This window comes from Peromyscus leucopus, chromosome 2 (genome assembly GCF_004664715.2).
Source record: "Peromyscus leucopus breed LL Stock chromosome 2, UCI_PerLeu_2.1, whole genome shotgun sequence".
NCBI classification, from domain to species: domain Eukaryota; kingdom Metazoa; phylum Chordata; class Mammalia; order Rodentia; family Cricetidae; genus Peromyscus; species Peromyscus leucopus.
The window spans coordinates 97,750,083-97,766,612 of record NC_051064.1 but is presented as its reverse complement, the minus strand read 5'-3'; the positions used below and the strand labels follow the sequence as shown (position 1 = coordinate 97,766,612).

The 16,530-nt window shown below is 40.6% G+C and overlaps 1 protein-coding gene across 4 annotated transcripts in view; it reads right to left on the bottom strand.

The window, feature by feature from the left end:
- Tek (TEK receptor tyrosine kinase) overlaps positions 1-16,530 on the bottom strand; it is a 115,405-nt gene that overhangs the window by 12,895 nt on the left and 85,980 nt on the right. For 3 of the 4 annotated variants that reach the window (XM_037202714.1, XM_028870311.2, XM_028870313.2), the window contains 6 exons: positions 10,764-11,063; positions 8,329-8,483; positions 6,732-6,942; positions 4,769-4,879; positions 2,063-2,253; positions 1,400-1,513 (listed from right to left, as the gene is read on the bottom strand). In XM_037202714.1, the coding sequence (XP_037058609.1) occupies positions 1,400-1,513; positions 2,063-2,253; positions 4,769-4,879; positions 6,732-6,942; positions 8,329-8,483; positions 10,764-11,063 (1,082 nt within the window). The remainder of the gene's footprint in view (positions 1-1,399; positions 1,514-2,062; positions 2,254-4,768; positions 4,880-6,731; positions 6,943-8,328; positions 8,484-10,763; positions 11,064-16,530) is intronic. The other variant, XM_028870312.2, reaches the window with a different exon arrangement.

Here is a 16,530-nt window from a genome sequence, read left to right as displayed (position 1 = left end):
TGTTCTGCCTACCTAGGGAATGTGTCATCAGTGTGATGGGTGTTCAGGGACATGGCATTCAGGGCCTTGTTATTCCTGAGCAGGCAACAAAGGTGAATCAATCTGATTTCTCTCTGCATGGAATACTGCATGGTTCCATTCTATTCTTATCTTGTAGTTGAATGTAAAATCTTGTTTGGTAGAGTGAGCATCACTAGGAAAGAGTGGTTTAATTAGCTTTGATTTAGGCTGAGTAGCTGTATCTTTTACTGAGAGAGCAATCATAGCAAGGCCTTTGCAAGTTACACACTTCTCTAGGGGGCATTCTTGTGACAGTAAACTTCCCTCATGGGTTCCTAGGTTTTGTTTCCCAGCCCTGTTTGCTGTTCAGACTTGGGGACTGGAAGCTCCTCAGACTGGATTCAGACAGAACATCCTGACCACTAGGCTTGAACATTCAATTGCATGGCTACACATGATGAAGCCTCTTTATTTGTGAAGAGACCGTGATGGGGGAATTGGCAGGAAGGAAGGGATAAAGGCTTCTTCTGTCACTTATTTCAAAGTACCCTGGAGATATATGAGTAGCCTCTATCAGCTTCCTCTGAGACACATGACATGACTGGTGATCAATAAATTATCATGATGGATGAGAGATTTAAAAAAATTGAAAGGCAGACATCAAGCACCATAGTAGGAAATCTCTAGGCTCCTTGTAACTTATTTCCCCACAGTGGCATTTCAGTGAGTAATGAACGCCCAGCCACTGCTTGCAACAAATTGCCAGATAAAGACTAACCAACGCCAGGACTTTACACAGGCCACAAAGCTTCAGGTAAAGTGTTGACAGTGAATACAGCCAGTTGTTACCGCCCAGCTTAGCTGTATCCTCAGGTCCAGCCCACCCAGAGCCACTCTGAGCTGACTACAAGGCTCAACCAAATAAACAGTAGGGGTCACCTCCAAGGAGGGCAATTTTCTGCCTTGTCCAATAAAACTTAAAAGAAACAAAGCCCTAGGCACCTGACTTTCTTTCTCAGAGTACCCACACTGTATTCCAGGGTGTATCTTTTGCTTGTACACAATTAAAGATGTAACCTTTTCTCTCCTTCTCTTCCATTTCCTTTCTCCAGCACCTTCACCCTAACACTCCAGACACCACCCATCTCTTTAGTGAGCTGTCCTTGAGTTCCCTTCTGGGTCCACTTTAAAGTTATTTTATCAACAAGACCAAGAACTTCCTAAGGGGACTGATTGCATATGTCCCCAGTGACAACACTCTCATGTTAGGAACCCAAATCTAAAAGAATGCTGACTGGGCCACACAATATCCGTGAGGACACTGGCAGATAGATGCATCAGTCACCCCGAGCAATGGCATTCTAGGGGGACAGGGAGACCCTCTGTGTTTGGAACTTACCATCGTCTTTTTCACATATACTTCTTGACCTCGTGACAATCCAAAATCTGCGATTTTGGCTATGTAGTTCTCACCAACTAAAATGTTTCTGGCAGCCAGGTCCCTGTGGATAAACTGAAATTTCCAAGAGTCATGTATCTTCAGTATAATACTTGGTCTTGTCATCATTTTATTAGCAGAAAGTTCTGGGGCAAGAACTTAGAGAAATACAGAAGAAATAACGCCACCAAAAAAAAAAAAAAAGGCCTTTAACAGAGCTTCAGATTCCGGGTCCCTTAAAGCACCTTTCCACAGCTCACAGACAGCAGATTTGTCAAGGGACTCCTCACATCTTGTGAGAATCATTTCAAGGTGGGAGGAAGTACAGGGCCTTTCCACGGCAATGGAGAGCCTCTGCTATTGGGCATAATTTAGAGGCAAACCTCAGTATGAAAGGGTCAGGGAATCTCACTAAATACATGGTTTTAAACTTTCTAGGGATATACCCTGTCAGTATTGGGAACTGAATTCTTTCTGTACAGATGGAAAGTATCAGTTTCTTAACTCAGAGAGACCGAGAAGGAACCTAAGGAGGAAGGATAATGGAAAACTATCTAAAAGCATGAGAGCCCTTCAGAGAGAACCCCACAGAAAGGGGTCCAAAGCAAGGTTCTCAGAACAAACCTGTTTTTGGCTCAAGTAGTCCATCCCTCGGGCCACATCTGCAGCGAAATGAAGGAGCTGCTGGGAGGAGAGCGTGGATGCTGTGCTGTTGGCGATGGCAAAAGCAGGGTCTGTCTCTAGCACTCGGCTCTTACGCAGGAAGTCCAGCAGGTTTCCGTGAGGGGCATACTCAATAGCTAGGTACAAGTAACCTGCAGGGAAGGGATGAGAGTCATCTGATGCTGACTGAACAGCTGTGGAATCTTCAAGATATGATATGGTATTGAGGATTGGCTTACAAACTCCATTCTGATTGAAAGAGACATGTCTAGTAATGATGTTAGGAACAGGAGGGAGATGAGGGAGACTGCCCCACAGCTGTCTAAGGGACCTGCCCCGAATTCACAGTCTTTCTTTCCCTCTCCTCTGTTGACACAAACGTGAACTTACGTGCTATTCCTGAAATGCTTCCATCAACTCCTTAACGCTAGGAAAAGGAACTCAAAGCATCTTCCTCCACAGGACACCTTTGTCAGAGTGCAGTTAACTTCATTCAGTGTTCATCAAGAAGCTAACATAGGCCAGCGATGTCATTCTGGTGTGTGTCTCCAGCCACAGTGGACCAATGGCGAATTGCCCAGAGAGGAAGGAGGCACCCCACATAACTTTCTCCTTTGTCTCTCTTCGCCCTAAAACCGCACTAAGTAACTGAGTACTCCTTAGGCAACTGCCTGGCAGGGATCTAGTTTTTCAAGTAATATTTTGCTTAAAGACATCAGAAAACTTGAACTTTAGAGGAATAAAATAAAACAATAGAGCTCCTAGAGAAAGTCTGTCTTGTTGTATTGGTTTTATCCTAGGTTTTTGTTGTTGTTGTTGTTGTTGTTTACTTGTTGTTAAAAAGCAGTAAAAAAAAAAACAGGAATTTTCTTGATTTTGAAGAATGTTTGTGTACACATGCATGCATGTCCAAACCATCATTTTAAAATGTCAAATGCATTTGAACTTAGATATTTTTAAAAAATTGAAATGCTTATTACCCCACCTTCAGAAATTGAAAAAAAAGAAAAAAGAAAAATCTTCCCGCACTAAACCCAATTATATCGTAAGGAAAGGGAAATCTAAGATCTGGCATGAATGTGCTTTCTCGCTTTCTCAAAATACAAGCAATTATGTGATGATGTGATAAAAAACAAAATTTTAAGACACATTTTCAGTTGCTGTCTGGCTTTTTTAAAAAAATCTTATATGTATGTATGTGTGTATGCTTGAGTGCATGTATGTACACCATATGTGAGTAGGTATTCATGGAGACCAGCAGAGGGTGTCAGAATCCCTCTGGAACTGGAGTTACAGGAGGTTGTGAGCTTCCATGTGGGCATGGGAACCAAACCCAAGCCTTCTGCAAGAGCAGCAGTGCTCTTAATCACTGAGCCATCTCTCCAGCCCTGGACTCTTTTTTTTTTTTTTTCCTTGAATGTACTGCTGTCCCACACCAACTATTGTTTCCAGGAAATAACTCAAAGGCAAATGTCATTACTTAATAATTTAATATAAGGGATGAGATCTGGCTTTCAGAATTATACCCTAATTGGATCATAGGATGATGTATTACTTAAAACACCCATATTTTTAGCTTAATAAATCGAGGAAATAGAAGTCATCTCTTTTGATTGTTGATTTTTTTTTTTTGCTGAGAAAGTCAACAAAAGGTTGTCCAGTTTATAAATAAGTACAGCATGGAGCCCTTCTGTTTTAATGAAGCAAACTTTTCCATGAGGCATTTTGTGGAGGCATAGACTGGGAACTAGAAACTCATGAAGCATGAATGCAGAGGTAAACCCATAAAAGACTTTTTTTTTTTTTTTTGGTTTTTCGAGACAGGGTTTCTCTGTGTAGCTTTGCGCCTTTCCTGGAGCTCACTTGGTAGCCCAGGCTGGCCTCGAACTCACAGAGATCCGCCTGCCTCTGCCTCCCGAGTGCTGGGATTAAAGGCGTGCGCCACCAACACCCGGCTCCATAAAAGACTTTTTACTGTGACCTCCTTCACACCTTGTTACACACAGCACAGTAGCAAACATTTGAATCATTTTAGTTCCTAGGTATAAAACTATGGGAACACCAAACAGTTGTAAAGCTACAACGTAACTGAAATACAAAAGCTTTAGCTAAAACTAGCACTGTCATATATGAACTTAATGTCATGATTTAACCTAAGCATTATCTATGCTTTCACATCACTGTGTGTTACTGGTGTCAGTGCCTTCAAAATTCAGAACACCAATTCCTTAGTGTAGGAAGAGTTAGCCTGGGTTACAGAGTGAGTTCCATGCCAACCTGGGCTATGGTGAGGCTCAAAGCCAAAAAACTCAATTCAGAGGAACCAAAAACCCCACTTTTTCTAATGGTAAAGGCTTCCTGCACTTCTATAGTAATGATAGGACTTTTTTAATCCCTTTGCTAGTAAGATAAGGGCGAGAAGAAGTTCTGGATATCTTGACCATTAAGAGATAACCCATATCAGATACCTAATGATCTAGCCTCAGCACCACCCTCCACAAAGATAATTAACTTCAGCCCAGCCAATAAATGGTACCAGATAGATATGCAGCTTGGAACTGTAGCTTTGAAATAAGTAATGTTCTCAAGATTATTATCTTTCCTCCTTTTGTTACAGAACGTTCCTGTTTTATCTTTTAAAATCTGCCAGGGGTGGGAGCATCTTACCTCGGTGTTCACATGCTCCCAAGAGATTGATGATGTTTGGGTGGTGTCCGAGTTTACAAAGAACCTCCAGTTCTCCAGCAAAGTCCCTGTGATCATCTTTGGAGGCATATTCTGGAAAGAAAGCCAAGGGTTGTGATGTTGCTTCATTACACCTTTCCAAAGCGAACTGCCTTGTCTTGGACCCTAAGACAGCTGAAGCAATTAGTCATTTGGAAAAGTCTACTGCCTAAAGCAGTGTTTCTCAGCCTCACCACAGAGGACTGGTCTGCTAAGTGTTACTGGAAGCTGCTTTGAGCACTGGAGGATGTACAGTGACATCCCTGACCTTCACTTGCTAGATACCAGCACTCCAACCAAAAATGTATCTACAAACTAACCCATGTCCCCTCCCAAGCAAAATCAGGCCCGGATGAGAACGTCCAAGGACATAGTCTGGGAGTTGCTGCAGAATCAGGAAATTGAGCTGCAGTTTTTCTACCCTTTTGTCCTGTCTCTTCAGTGGCATTTTGGTGAGAAGGAGAACTATCAGGTTTGGACAAGAGAGAAAACTGTTGGTTGATGCTCAAATTGACTGGTCAGTATTAAGTAAAGGTCAGGGTGCTGTTGTTGGTTTTTGAAAAGAAGCATGATTGGGAGACGGGTGCTGGTGGATGTGTGTAGACTAGAACAGGCTTAGAGAGTGTTCCAACTGATCAGAGTCAGGGCCATCTGTAATATGGAAGCACTGGACACCCAGGCCCAATGCCCGATTCCTATCACAGGACCTTCACTGTAGCTTTGGTCCTGAGAGTCAATGCCTTGGGATTTCTTAAAATTTAGTGCATTGTTCAGTGACTGCCCTAGAATGTATTATTCCACCTGTGAAAATTTTCTGCCATGGCACACAGTTAAATGGCTTTACATTCATAGTACATGAAATTGAGAACCAGGTTCAGGCGAGATCCCAACAAAAGCCGACTTCATAAGTCTCTGCTCCAAATCCTTTTCTCCTTACTGTTTCCAGTGTTCCCTAAATGTTCTGTGATAAAAGTAGAACAGAAAGGGGATTTCTGGCCATTAAGCAAGTGTTTTTTTGTTTGTGTTTATTCTTAAAATATCACTGCTCATGCCTATACTCTGGAGATAGGAGGATTAAGCTGAATTTTAGGTTAGTTACAAAGTGAATTCCAGGTCAGTCTGGAATACACAATGAGACCCTGCCTTAAAGAAGAGAGAGAGAGAGAGAGAGAGAGAGAGAGAGAGAGAGAGAGAGAGAGAGGCAGAGAGAGAGACAGACAGAGAGACAGAGACAGAGAGACAGAGACAGAGAGGGAAAGGGGGTGGGGGAATGAAAAGAAAGAGACCCATGGACGAGAGAAAGTATCTCTAAGATTAGATAACATTTTGATTTAGTTCCTGGAGTCATAATCCTACCATGACATGTAGCAGATTGAGAGTCAATTCTCACTATTCAGTTGTATAGTCAAAAAGCATGAAAACCCACAAAATCAGCCTCACATGGAAACATAAATGCAAATTCTCTGACCTGGTCCAGACTTACTAAACCAAAAGCTGAGAACACACAAGGGTGATGGGGGTGGGGGCAGGACATGGGTCTGTTTTCGAGCAAGTCTTCTTGGTGATTCTGATACACCCTCGATTTTAAGAATAACCTTATGAGAAACAATGACACCTCCCCCAAATGAGGAGTAAATGGCAAAACACCAACATTCCCAAGTCCCCAGGAACCAACATATTGGTGTTTGAGTGGCTCCCACTTCTGTCCTTCACATCCAAATCCTGATACTATCTACCACAGGCTTCACCTTCAAGGAAACAACACTGTCATCTGAACACACACACACAGCCACATCTGATACGAGGGCAACTTCTGATTTGATATATATATGGCCACAAAGGGAAGATTTCAACAGGAAATGACTGTTTCCTATCCCCAGAGAAAGGCTGTCTTCCAACCGCTGACCTTTCATCCTCTTGATGGCAGCATCCATCCGTAACCCATCCTTCTTGATGCGTGCCTTCAGAACCTGGCCAAAGTTGCCCTCTCCAATCACATCTTGAAACTTGATGTCATTCCAGTCAAGCACAGGATAAATTGTGGGATCCGGATTGTTTTTGGCCTTCCTGTTTAGGGCCAGAGTTCCTGAGTTGAACTGCACAGCTGGTTCTTCTCTCTGGAAAAATATATATTTTCTTGTCATTTTTGTTTTCAGGACATTTGTTATCCTGAGGTGCATCGTATCTTCTGGCTTGTATCTACATGGGTGGCAAATAAATCCTAGACCTAACTCCAGAATGGGAATGCAATGGGTTTCATCTTACGAGCCCAGGCTGACGAAATGGCTACCTAGAGTGCTGTGTGTGCAGCAGCTTGTCCATCAGCAGTGTCTGCAAAGCCGAGGAAGGAGAGGCGACAGCCTAAGTGACATGTTTGCATCCCACTCTGCTGTGCAGAGATCAGTTTGTAGTTCTAGTGGAGAAGGAACTCGTGGCAGTCACAGGGCATGCCTTAATAAGGTCCTTCCCAATGTCATCTTGGGCCTGGTCTCTCCTTGCTACTATCCCATGCTCTCTCATTCTCAAGTTTGAATTCTAGAGCCTACCACAGCCCAGAATGACTGGTGCTTATAGCTAAACCCAGCACAGCCCTTGTTCTCCTGGATTCAAGTGGCAACTAGCAGTCTCTTGGCAGATCACTGATACCATGAAAAGCTTCAAAGTGCCCCACCCCAATATATCACCACACTCCCCATCCTTTCCAGTAATAGCGTGAGTTGAACCAGCTCTGGCATAGAATCAGACAATGAACTCCCTCTGTCCTCCATGGAAGAGAATCTTGAGGACTCAGACACAAGAGTTAGATTTCATCAGAAGCACAGCATTGTGTTCAGTGTTTCATATACAAAATCAACCGCATGGGCACAGATTTATTCTACAGACCTTGAAGCTATAAACTTCAGAAATGCCCAGGGCTTTAGTATCCCAAAAGGATGGCTGGTCAAGTGCAATGTCATGTAGCACAAATGCAGACCACAGATTGTTTGTAGCGGGGGTGGGGGGGGGGGTGGGAGGAAGCATATGCATACATAACTCTCACACATAGGAGTGGGTGATAGGATTGAGGAAGAGATGAGGAATAGGAAATGGAAACTAAGAATGGGAAAATGTGTGGAAAATCATTTAATGCCACACATAATTAGGAAATGAACTATTAGGTTGTGGTCTGGTTTTCCTCCTGTCCTTTATCAAAAAATGTTTAATTCATTCTACTGAAATACGCTGTCAGGCAATTGACTTATCACATTTCGAGGAGGAATCCTGTTTTAGTCTTAGCCCTCTGTGTAATTATTAAGTGTATCTTTTTCACTTGCAAATCTCATCTGGTTTGGATAAGAAATTTCATAGTCTTGCTAATTGCCTCCCATTGTATAATGGAAGAAAAGAATGAAATGTGCCTATAGTTTCATTCTTAAGGCCATTTGCTGGTCTACACCTTCAAAGCAAAGATCTCCCTCTATGTAGCCCTGTGCTTATTAGCTAGTAAAAAGATGAGACCCTACCACATTCTGGAAGGCCTGAGCCATTCTTCTCTGGACATTTGCTCTCTTCAGTTGCAACATAATCAGAAAGGCCAACAGCACCGTGAGGCAGGTCATTCCAGCTGACCCAAGGATGGCTATAAGCAGCATCTTCCCCCCTCCAAAGTCTGCAGAGACTGTGAGAGAAACAGAGGTGAGGCAGCTGAGTTAGTTTAGGTGGATGATGGACCAAAACTATCTTTTGGGAAGGACTCAGTGTAATGGGAACATAACCACCCAGCCCTGCCACCTGCTTCCTGTGGTGTACTCAGTTATTTCTAAACTCAGTAGAAGTGAGTCTAACTCACAGGGTTGCTACGAGATCTCTAGGACTGACAAATGTACTTTCAAGATGGCTATTTGTTGATGTCATTTGTTAAACTTTACTTCCAAGTAGGGGCCTATGTAGATGAACACTATTTAGTTGTTTAACTTTTAGTGAATTGTAGCTCAGTTTCTCTAGAAACTCTTTAATGTCCCGATGCCAACAGCATAGAGCCCGTAGGACATGTTGTCTTGTTCTGTATTTTCCCTTATTTCAAAGAGTAGGTGGAGAAAACCTGGTGATTATTGAAAGCAGAAGTTAGAAAAGAACAAGAAGGTAAAAATTAAAGCTTTATATTCAGGCCTTATGTCAAAATAATCCATTTAAGATTGTTTTAAATCTTTGTACATCTTTCCTTTATATCCCAATGAGATTAAATTTGGTATGTTTTAATTAATCACTACACGGATTATGATCCCACTTCTTTTTTGTGGTTTTGGTTTGGTTTTGAGACATGGTTTCTCTGTGTAGCTCTGGCTGTCCTGGAACCTGCTTTGTAGACCAGGCTGGCCTCAAACTCCTGGAGATCTGCTTGCCTCTGCCTCCCAAGTGCTGGGATTAAAGGCGTGCGCCACCACTATCCATGATTCCACTTCTTAAAAGTATTCTATATGTATCTATCTTTCCTTCTATGTATTGTATGGGGCATTTACCCACCACACCACAGTTTCCCAGAGTTTTATGGAGTGCGAGCAGCAGGAAATATTAACTAGAAGGATTTAGAGTGTAGAGATAAACAGATAGAAAATACAGGATAGCCTCAAGAAGGCCTGGAACCTATTCCAAGGAGCCCCGACTATCTCTGCCCCAGGGTATTTATAGAAGCACCAAGGAGTGGAGCAAAAAGACTTCCCCCCAGCACAGCCAAGTGCAGACCATCTCAGACACCTGCACTCTGGCCTGTGGTCCAATCATCCTCTCTATGCAGACCTGCTGGGTACCTGAAAATGGGCTCCCACAGTATTGATCATAGAAACATCGAGTGGTGAGGGGGTTTGTTTTGTGTCTTGGTTTAACATTTTCACATTGCATTCTTATACATAGCTTGCATCTAGACCTTTGTATATCTTTACCAAACTACAGTGCTTATAAAAATGAGCACTGATAAAGAGTACAATTGAAGAACCACATTTTCTATCCATAATTTGGCAGATGTATCATTTCTTGAATATTTCAAAAAATATTCCAGAATCATCAGCATACAGAAAGACATCCCCCAGCAATCAGTGAATATGTAGCTTCTTTTATTGTATTTTAAAACCACATGTGACCCTGACCACAGAGTTAAGAACTATAATATCTTCTGTAAAAGTAAACTGTAGCCCAAATTATAAATGTATACCATTGCCTTTCCCTATGACAACTCTGACTACATTCCTCTGCACATATAGGTCAGTAAAGAGTGCCACATGGCACCATTTGCACAGAAGAGAAGTCTGTCTTCATGCTGTGGCTACATTGATGCTGGGCCCCAGAACATGCAATTATATTCAACAGGTTTTACCAGTTGCAAACAGTGGTCATAGTGCACTTGGCATTATGGGAGGGCCTCAAGCCATCTCAGAGAGCTACAGTCCAAATAGTTTAGTTAGCTTGCATTTAGTACCTACAACTATTTTAGATTTAGATTAGACAAAAAAAAGGAGAAGAAAACTCAGAATAGCATAATGTCATTGAAAACCAAAGAAGAATCCATCTCAAGAAAAAATGAATAGCAGGGAACCCTTCTTACTGAAGTATCTACACAGCTGCTTCCCATAAGCAAATTCTGCATACCTCTTTCTCCACAAAATTGAAATTTATATTATTCACATTTTCTTAGACTGTTGGATGGGATATGCTTTGAGGTTAATTAATTCTCAGTTTATTAAGAATAATAATATTCTTATTATTATTAGAGAGGAGAGAGGAGAGAAGAGAGAAAATGGATCACTAGAGATCCTTCTCAAGACATTTTATTTTAAGGATCATATAGTGATGATAAAGCTTATTAGGATAAATGAATGATGACAGATATTTGGAGCAAACATCTCAAGATAGAATTCTATGATGCTATCTAAAAGTACCAATGGGATATCAGTCTACTACCAACCTTGGGACTGTGGAAGCGTCATCAGTTCATGAGAAAAGGCTGGGTTGCTTGAGCCTATGTTATTCTCAGCAAAAATATCCACCTGGTATGTAGTCTCTGGCTCTAGGCCCTTGAGCTGGTACTGAGTGATGGTGACATTCTTGATCTTCACGTCAATGTGCTGGTCTTCATTTTTGCCCTGAACCTTATAGCGGATGATAATGGAGGAAATCGAATAGCCATCTACTATTGTCCAAGAAACCATGGCTGTGGAGTCAGTGATGTTGGAGATCCTGATGTTTTCTGGTTGAGGAGGAAGAACTGGAAATTTAAAAGAGAATTCACTTAAGACCTACTGCCATCTCTTAGATTAACATGCCTTTGAGAGAGGGCTCATGTTAGCTCATTCGCTGTCATTCACTAACATGAACAGAAACAGCACTCCCCTACATGCTGACTCCAGGCCAGAGTGTGACTCCTGTAGATGTGAGAGACTGGCCCAGAGAAGAGAATACAATGCATATATCACATGCTTGTCTCCTTACAGGAAACGAAAGCCTGGGGAATTCTGATGCTGGTTGGAATACAAAGACTGGGAGGGCTAACATTTACATGGTGCTTAAAATATGCCATGCACTACTCTAATTATTCCATGTTTTAACTCATTTTCTCTCCCTTGCTGTGAGTACTGAGACACAGAAAGATTGGGGACTCAGTCAAGGTCACCCACTGTTAGGCAGAAGACACAGGATTCAACTCTGGTTGTCTGGCTCCGGATTCCTCTGTCTTGGCTATGGTGCTATATAGTTATCTTTACCCCAAAGACAGTCATAGATAGTAGGCATGTGCTAGCGTATATGTAAGAAAATGTGCTAAGTCCGTATAGACAAGACTCCAGAGATTTGAGGAAAGCAAGACTGCATTTCATTCAGGGACATGGCAGGGTCAGAAAATCATGTTCTGAGGTTCCCAGGACAGAATCACCCTTGAAGTTTCCCTGAGACCCCCTTCATAAAAATCATGAACTATGGTAGGCTTTTAAAATTGGTAAACTATAACTGGTTGACAACATCCTCAGGTGGTGTCCACACAGGGGGAGTATATGGAGATGGACAGAGGGAGTGCAGTATTTTTATGCACTCCTGAACACAGTACAAGCTCACTAGGTTCTTTCAGAGGATCTCTGCAAATAAGATCCGCTTCTGGACATGTTCCCTGGAACAGCTTTCAACCTGTGCACATGGAAACACATATAAGAATAGACATTACAGTTTTTGTGTGGTATGAAAAATACAAATCAATAAAGGATAACATCATAAATGTTAAAAGAAATTGATAAATGGCATGATAAAGTGAAATGGCAGGTTGGAAGCTGCCTCTGTGTGATGTGGTGATGAGAAGAGTCAGGATAAAAGAGAAGAGGTGATTTCAACTTCCTTTCTTCCTTTTAAAATTAACCCCTTTGAGCAGTCTTCTGATTTTCTTCATATGGTTTTCATTATTAAGCAATCTCTTCCCTTTTTATCTTTCTTTTTGCCCTTTGTGCCTCCGTATTTTACTATACTTTTAGTAATATTTGACTTTATCTGATTCTTAAGAGCACTTATGCTTTCATTGTTGTTTCCTCTCTTATATTGATCTAATTTTGTTTATCCAGTTTTCATTATTGGGCAATCTTTCAATTAAAAGTATGTGTGTATGTATTTGGGGGTGCAGGGGCTGCACGTGACTGTGTGTGCCTATATGTGTGGAGGCCGGAGGGTGACATCTGGTGTCTTCCAAAATCACCCCATACATTAAGTTTTGAGATGGAGTTACTCACCAGTGAGGTCAAGGGATCCTCCTCTCTCTGCCTCCCCAGGGTTGGGATTACAGATGCAGCCCACCACACCCAGGTTTTACTGGATGCTAGGGCTCTGAATTCACATTTTCAGACAAGCACCTGATCAAATGTTCCATCTCTTCCACCCCTAAAAAATGTTTATATCTTTGCTTTTCATGCTTCCTTCATAATTTCATGCTTCCTTTTCTATTCTTCTCTGTCCTTTATTTAACTCTGCTTCTCCACTTTCCCTTTCACTGGCCCTCCCTTTATATCATTCATTAACTATTTCTACATTTATACTAATTTTACATAATTTTGACTACGTACATTCTTGGGGATTTTTGCCACTTTCCGTCTTATGGTAACTGGCAATCTGTTGGATGGTATGTGGGTGACCTCTCGTTAATCTAAGGTTCATTTCTATTTCCTGTTCATGTTAGCACTGCTGCTTTTATAAGCAGTTGGCTTTCTCTGTTCTGAGGCTTGCTGCTTACTGAAAGAATCCCAAATAAAATCAGAAGAGGAATCCCAAGCAATAAACAAATAAATGGTAACAGGGAAGCATGAGAAACCTAAAAAAGACCATAATGTTGCTACTGCTAAATTCAAAGATCCTGAAATGAGTAAAGTATTAGATATAGAATTCCAAATTTCCTTATAAAAATAATCAGTGACCTCAAAGAGGATACAAGTAAAGAGATGAAGTAAGGAGACCAACTCAGACCTAAAATGTCTCAAAATGGATGAGAAAATCAGCAATACAGAGGGGAAATCCACAATGTTGAAGAGAAATTCAACGTGAAAAGTAAGATGGGTGGGAATGTATGAAAGAAAAACTCGGCTAATTAGAAAAACCACAGTGGAAAGGATTACCAATAGATTAGACCAAGCAAATGGAAGACTATCAGGGATGGAAGACAAAGTAAAGAAAATACTACATTCAAATATCAGCTTTAGAAAAAACTCAGACTAGAGAGATGACATGATGAGTAAGAGCATTCACTACCTGAGCAGGAAGAACTAAACGTTGATCCTAGCACCCATGTCAAAAGCCAGGTGTGGCCATGCACACGAATGCAGTGCACTGCTATGGAGCAGAGAGACGTGAAGCTCTCTGGGGCATCAGCCTGGCATCAGCCTGGCTCCACTTCAATGCAAGACCCTTTCTTCAAGGATTAAGGCAGAGAGTGCTAGAGAAGAACACCCAATTTTCTTCTCTGGGTTCTGAGCACATGCACAGGTACACTCACCCATAAATGTGTAAACATGACTGCTACATCTAAGAACCTTGGAATATAATCAGAAGTTCAGACCTAAGTAAGCATTCATAGAATAAAAAAGCTGAAATTAAAAACCAAAGGCATGGAGGCATCCAATTCATAAAATTTCAGGAGAAATTACCTCAAATCTAGGAAAGGAATAGCTATCTAAGCACAAGAGGCACTTATACTTTCCATAGACATGGCCAAACAACCTTTCCACAACACGTTACACTCAACACACCAGAAAGACAAAAAAGAGTATTAAAAGCTGTTGTTAGAGAAAAAAATCCCTAATCCATCTACAAAGGCAAACTCATCAGGATAACATGAGACCTCTCAATAGAAGCCCTAGGAGTCCCTGAAAGTAAGGAACTGCCAACCAGGACCATTCTATCCAGCAAAAGTATCTATAAAAATTAACAATGAGTGGACTAATACATAGAAGACAGGATCTTGATCAGAGTGGACAATGACAGAAACGAAAGCAACAAGAAAACTCAAAAAAAAAAATTAACAATGAAATAAGGACATTTCAAGACAAGCACCACGAGAGCAGCTGGTAGCTACCAAGATAGCACTAAAAGAGATGCTTAAATGAATACTGTGTACAGAGAAGGAAAGAAAACATTCTCAATTGAGAGCATAGGAAATGATAAATTTCATGAGAAGAAACGTTGAAACAAAGAGAAATAAGAAGGAATTTGTCATGTTCAACACTGTATGCCAATAAACCACTAATATGAATAGAAAAGAAAGAAAAGCATAAACAATCACCCAACTAACCAGAAAAGTTAACTAAATTACAAGTTTTAGCAAACCTCTCTCAGTGATAACCATAAGTATAGATGGTCTTAACTCTCTAATTTAAAAGATTCAGACTTCCTTAATGAATTAAAAGACAAGATCCAACTTCTGTTGTCTCCAAGAAACACACATTGTCAATGGTGAAGACAATAATAGAGTGAAAGAATGGAGGTTTATCAAGAAAACAAAAGTTAAAGACAGGCCAGTGTAACTGTTCTGATAACTGCTTTAATATATTAAGATGTGTTCCTTCTATTCCTACTTTCTTTAGGGCTTTTATTGTGAAAAGGTTTTGGACTTACCAAATGTCTTTTCTGAGATCTTTAGGTAATTTCTATTATGAAGTCTATTTGTGTACTGTTTTACACCTACTAGTACATTTTGAGCAATATTTGCATCCCTGGAATGAAACCACTTTGCCATGGCACATCTTCTTGATATGTTCTTGAACTCAGCTGGAGGGTATTTTACTGAGATTTTTTTTTTTTAAGATTTATTTATTTATTATGTATACATAGAGGGCGCCAGTTCTCATTACAGATGGTTGTGAGCACATTGGTTACTGGAATTGACTCAGACTTGAAGAGCAGTCGGTGCTCTTAACCTCTGAGCCATCTCTCCAGCCCGAGATTTTTTTTGCATCTAAGTTCATCAGGGAAATTTGTCTATAGTTTTCTTTTGTGTGTGTTTTATCTATTTTATGATAATACCAGCTTTGTAGAAAGAGTTTAATAGTGTTCTTTCCATTTATATTTTATTAAACAATTTGAGTGGCATTAATGTTAGCTCCTTGATAAAGTGTTGGTAGAATTCAGTGTTGAGTATGTCTGGTCCTGGGTTTTTCTTTGTTGGAAGACTATTACTGATATAATCTCATTGCTTGTTAGAGATCTCTTTATGGTATTTATAGCTTCTTGATTTAATTTGGTAAGTCATAGGAATATATCAATTTATTCTATATTTTCCAGATGGTGGTGCATGCCTTTAATCCTAACACTTGGAAGGCAGAGACAGGAGGATCTCTGTGAGTTCCAGGCCAGCCTGGTCTATAGAGTGAGTCTCAAGACAGCCAGAGCTGTTACACAGAAAAACCTTGTCTCAACAAAACAAACAAACAAACAAAAGAATACAAGTTATCAAAGTATACTGTAATGATCCTCTAGAGTTCTTTGGAATCTATTTTTTAAGCATTTATTTGTGGTGTGTGTGTGTGTGTGTGTGTGCGTGTGTGTGTGTGTGTGTGTGTGTGTGTGTGTTCAAGTCAAAGAACAAACTGCAGTAGTTGGTTGTTTCCTTCTACCATATGGGTCCCAGAAATTGAACTCAGGTTTTCAGGCTTGGCAGCATTTACCTCTTGAGATATCTAATTAGTCCCCAGAATCTAGTCTAATATTCCCCCCACTCCTTATCTCCAATTTTATAAATTTGAGTATTCTCTTCTTTTGGCTAATTTGGCTAAGGACTTGTTAACCTTATATTTTTCAAAGAATGCTTTTTTTTAATTCTTTGTATTGTGCTTTCAGTGTTCATGTCACTAATGTCTGCCCTCATCTTTATTATTTCTTTTAATCTAGTGCATTTGGGATTGTCATACTCTTATTTTTCTGTGACCTTGAGGTTCATCCTTATTTATTTGAGAGCTCATGCTCTTTACATTATGAATGCTTTTTAATGTAAGCATTCATAGCTATACACTTTTTTCTTGGAAATATGTTTGCTATATCACAAAGGTTTTAATAAATTGTTCATTAATTTTCATTGGAGTCTATTAATTTTTCAACTACTTCTTGATTTCTTAAGTTAACCATTGGTCATTCAAGAGTGTGTTGTTCAGTCTACCAGTATTTGTATTGTTTCTGTGTTTTCTCTTGCTATTGATTTCTACCTTTATCCACTA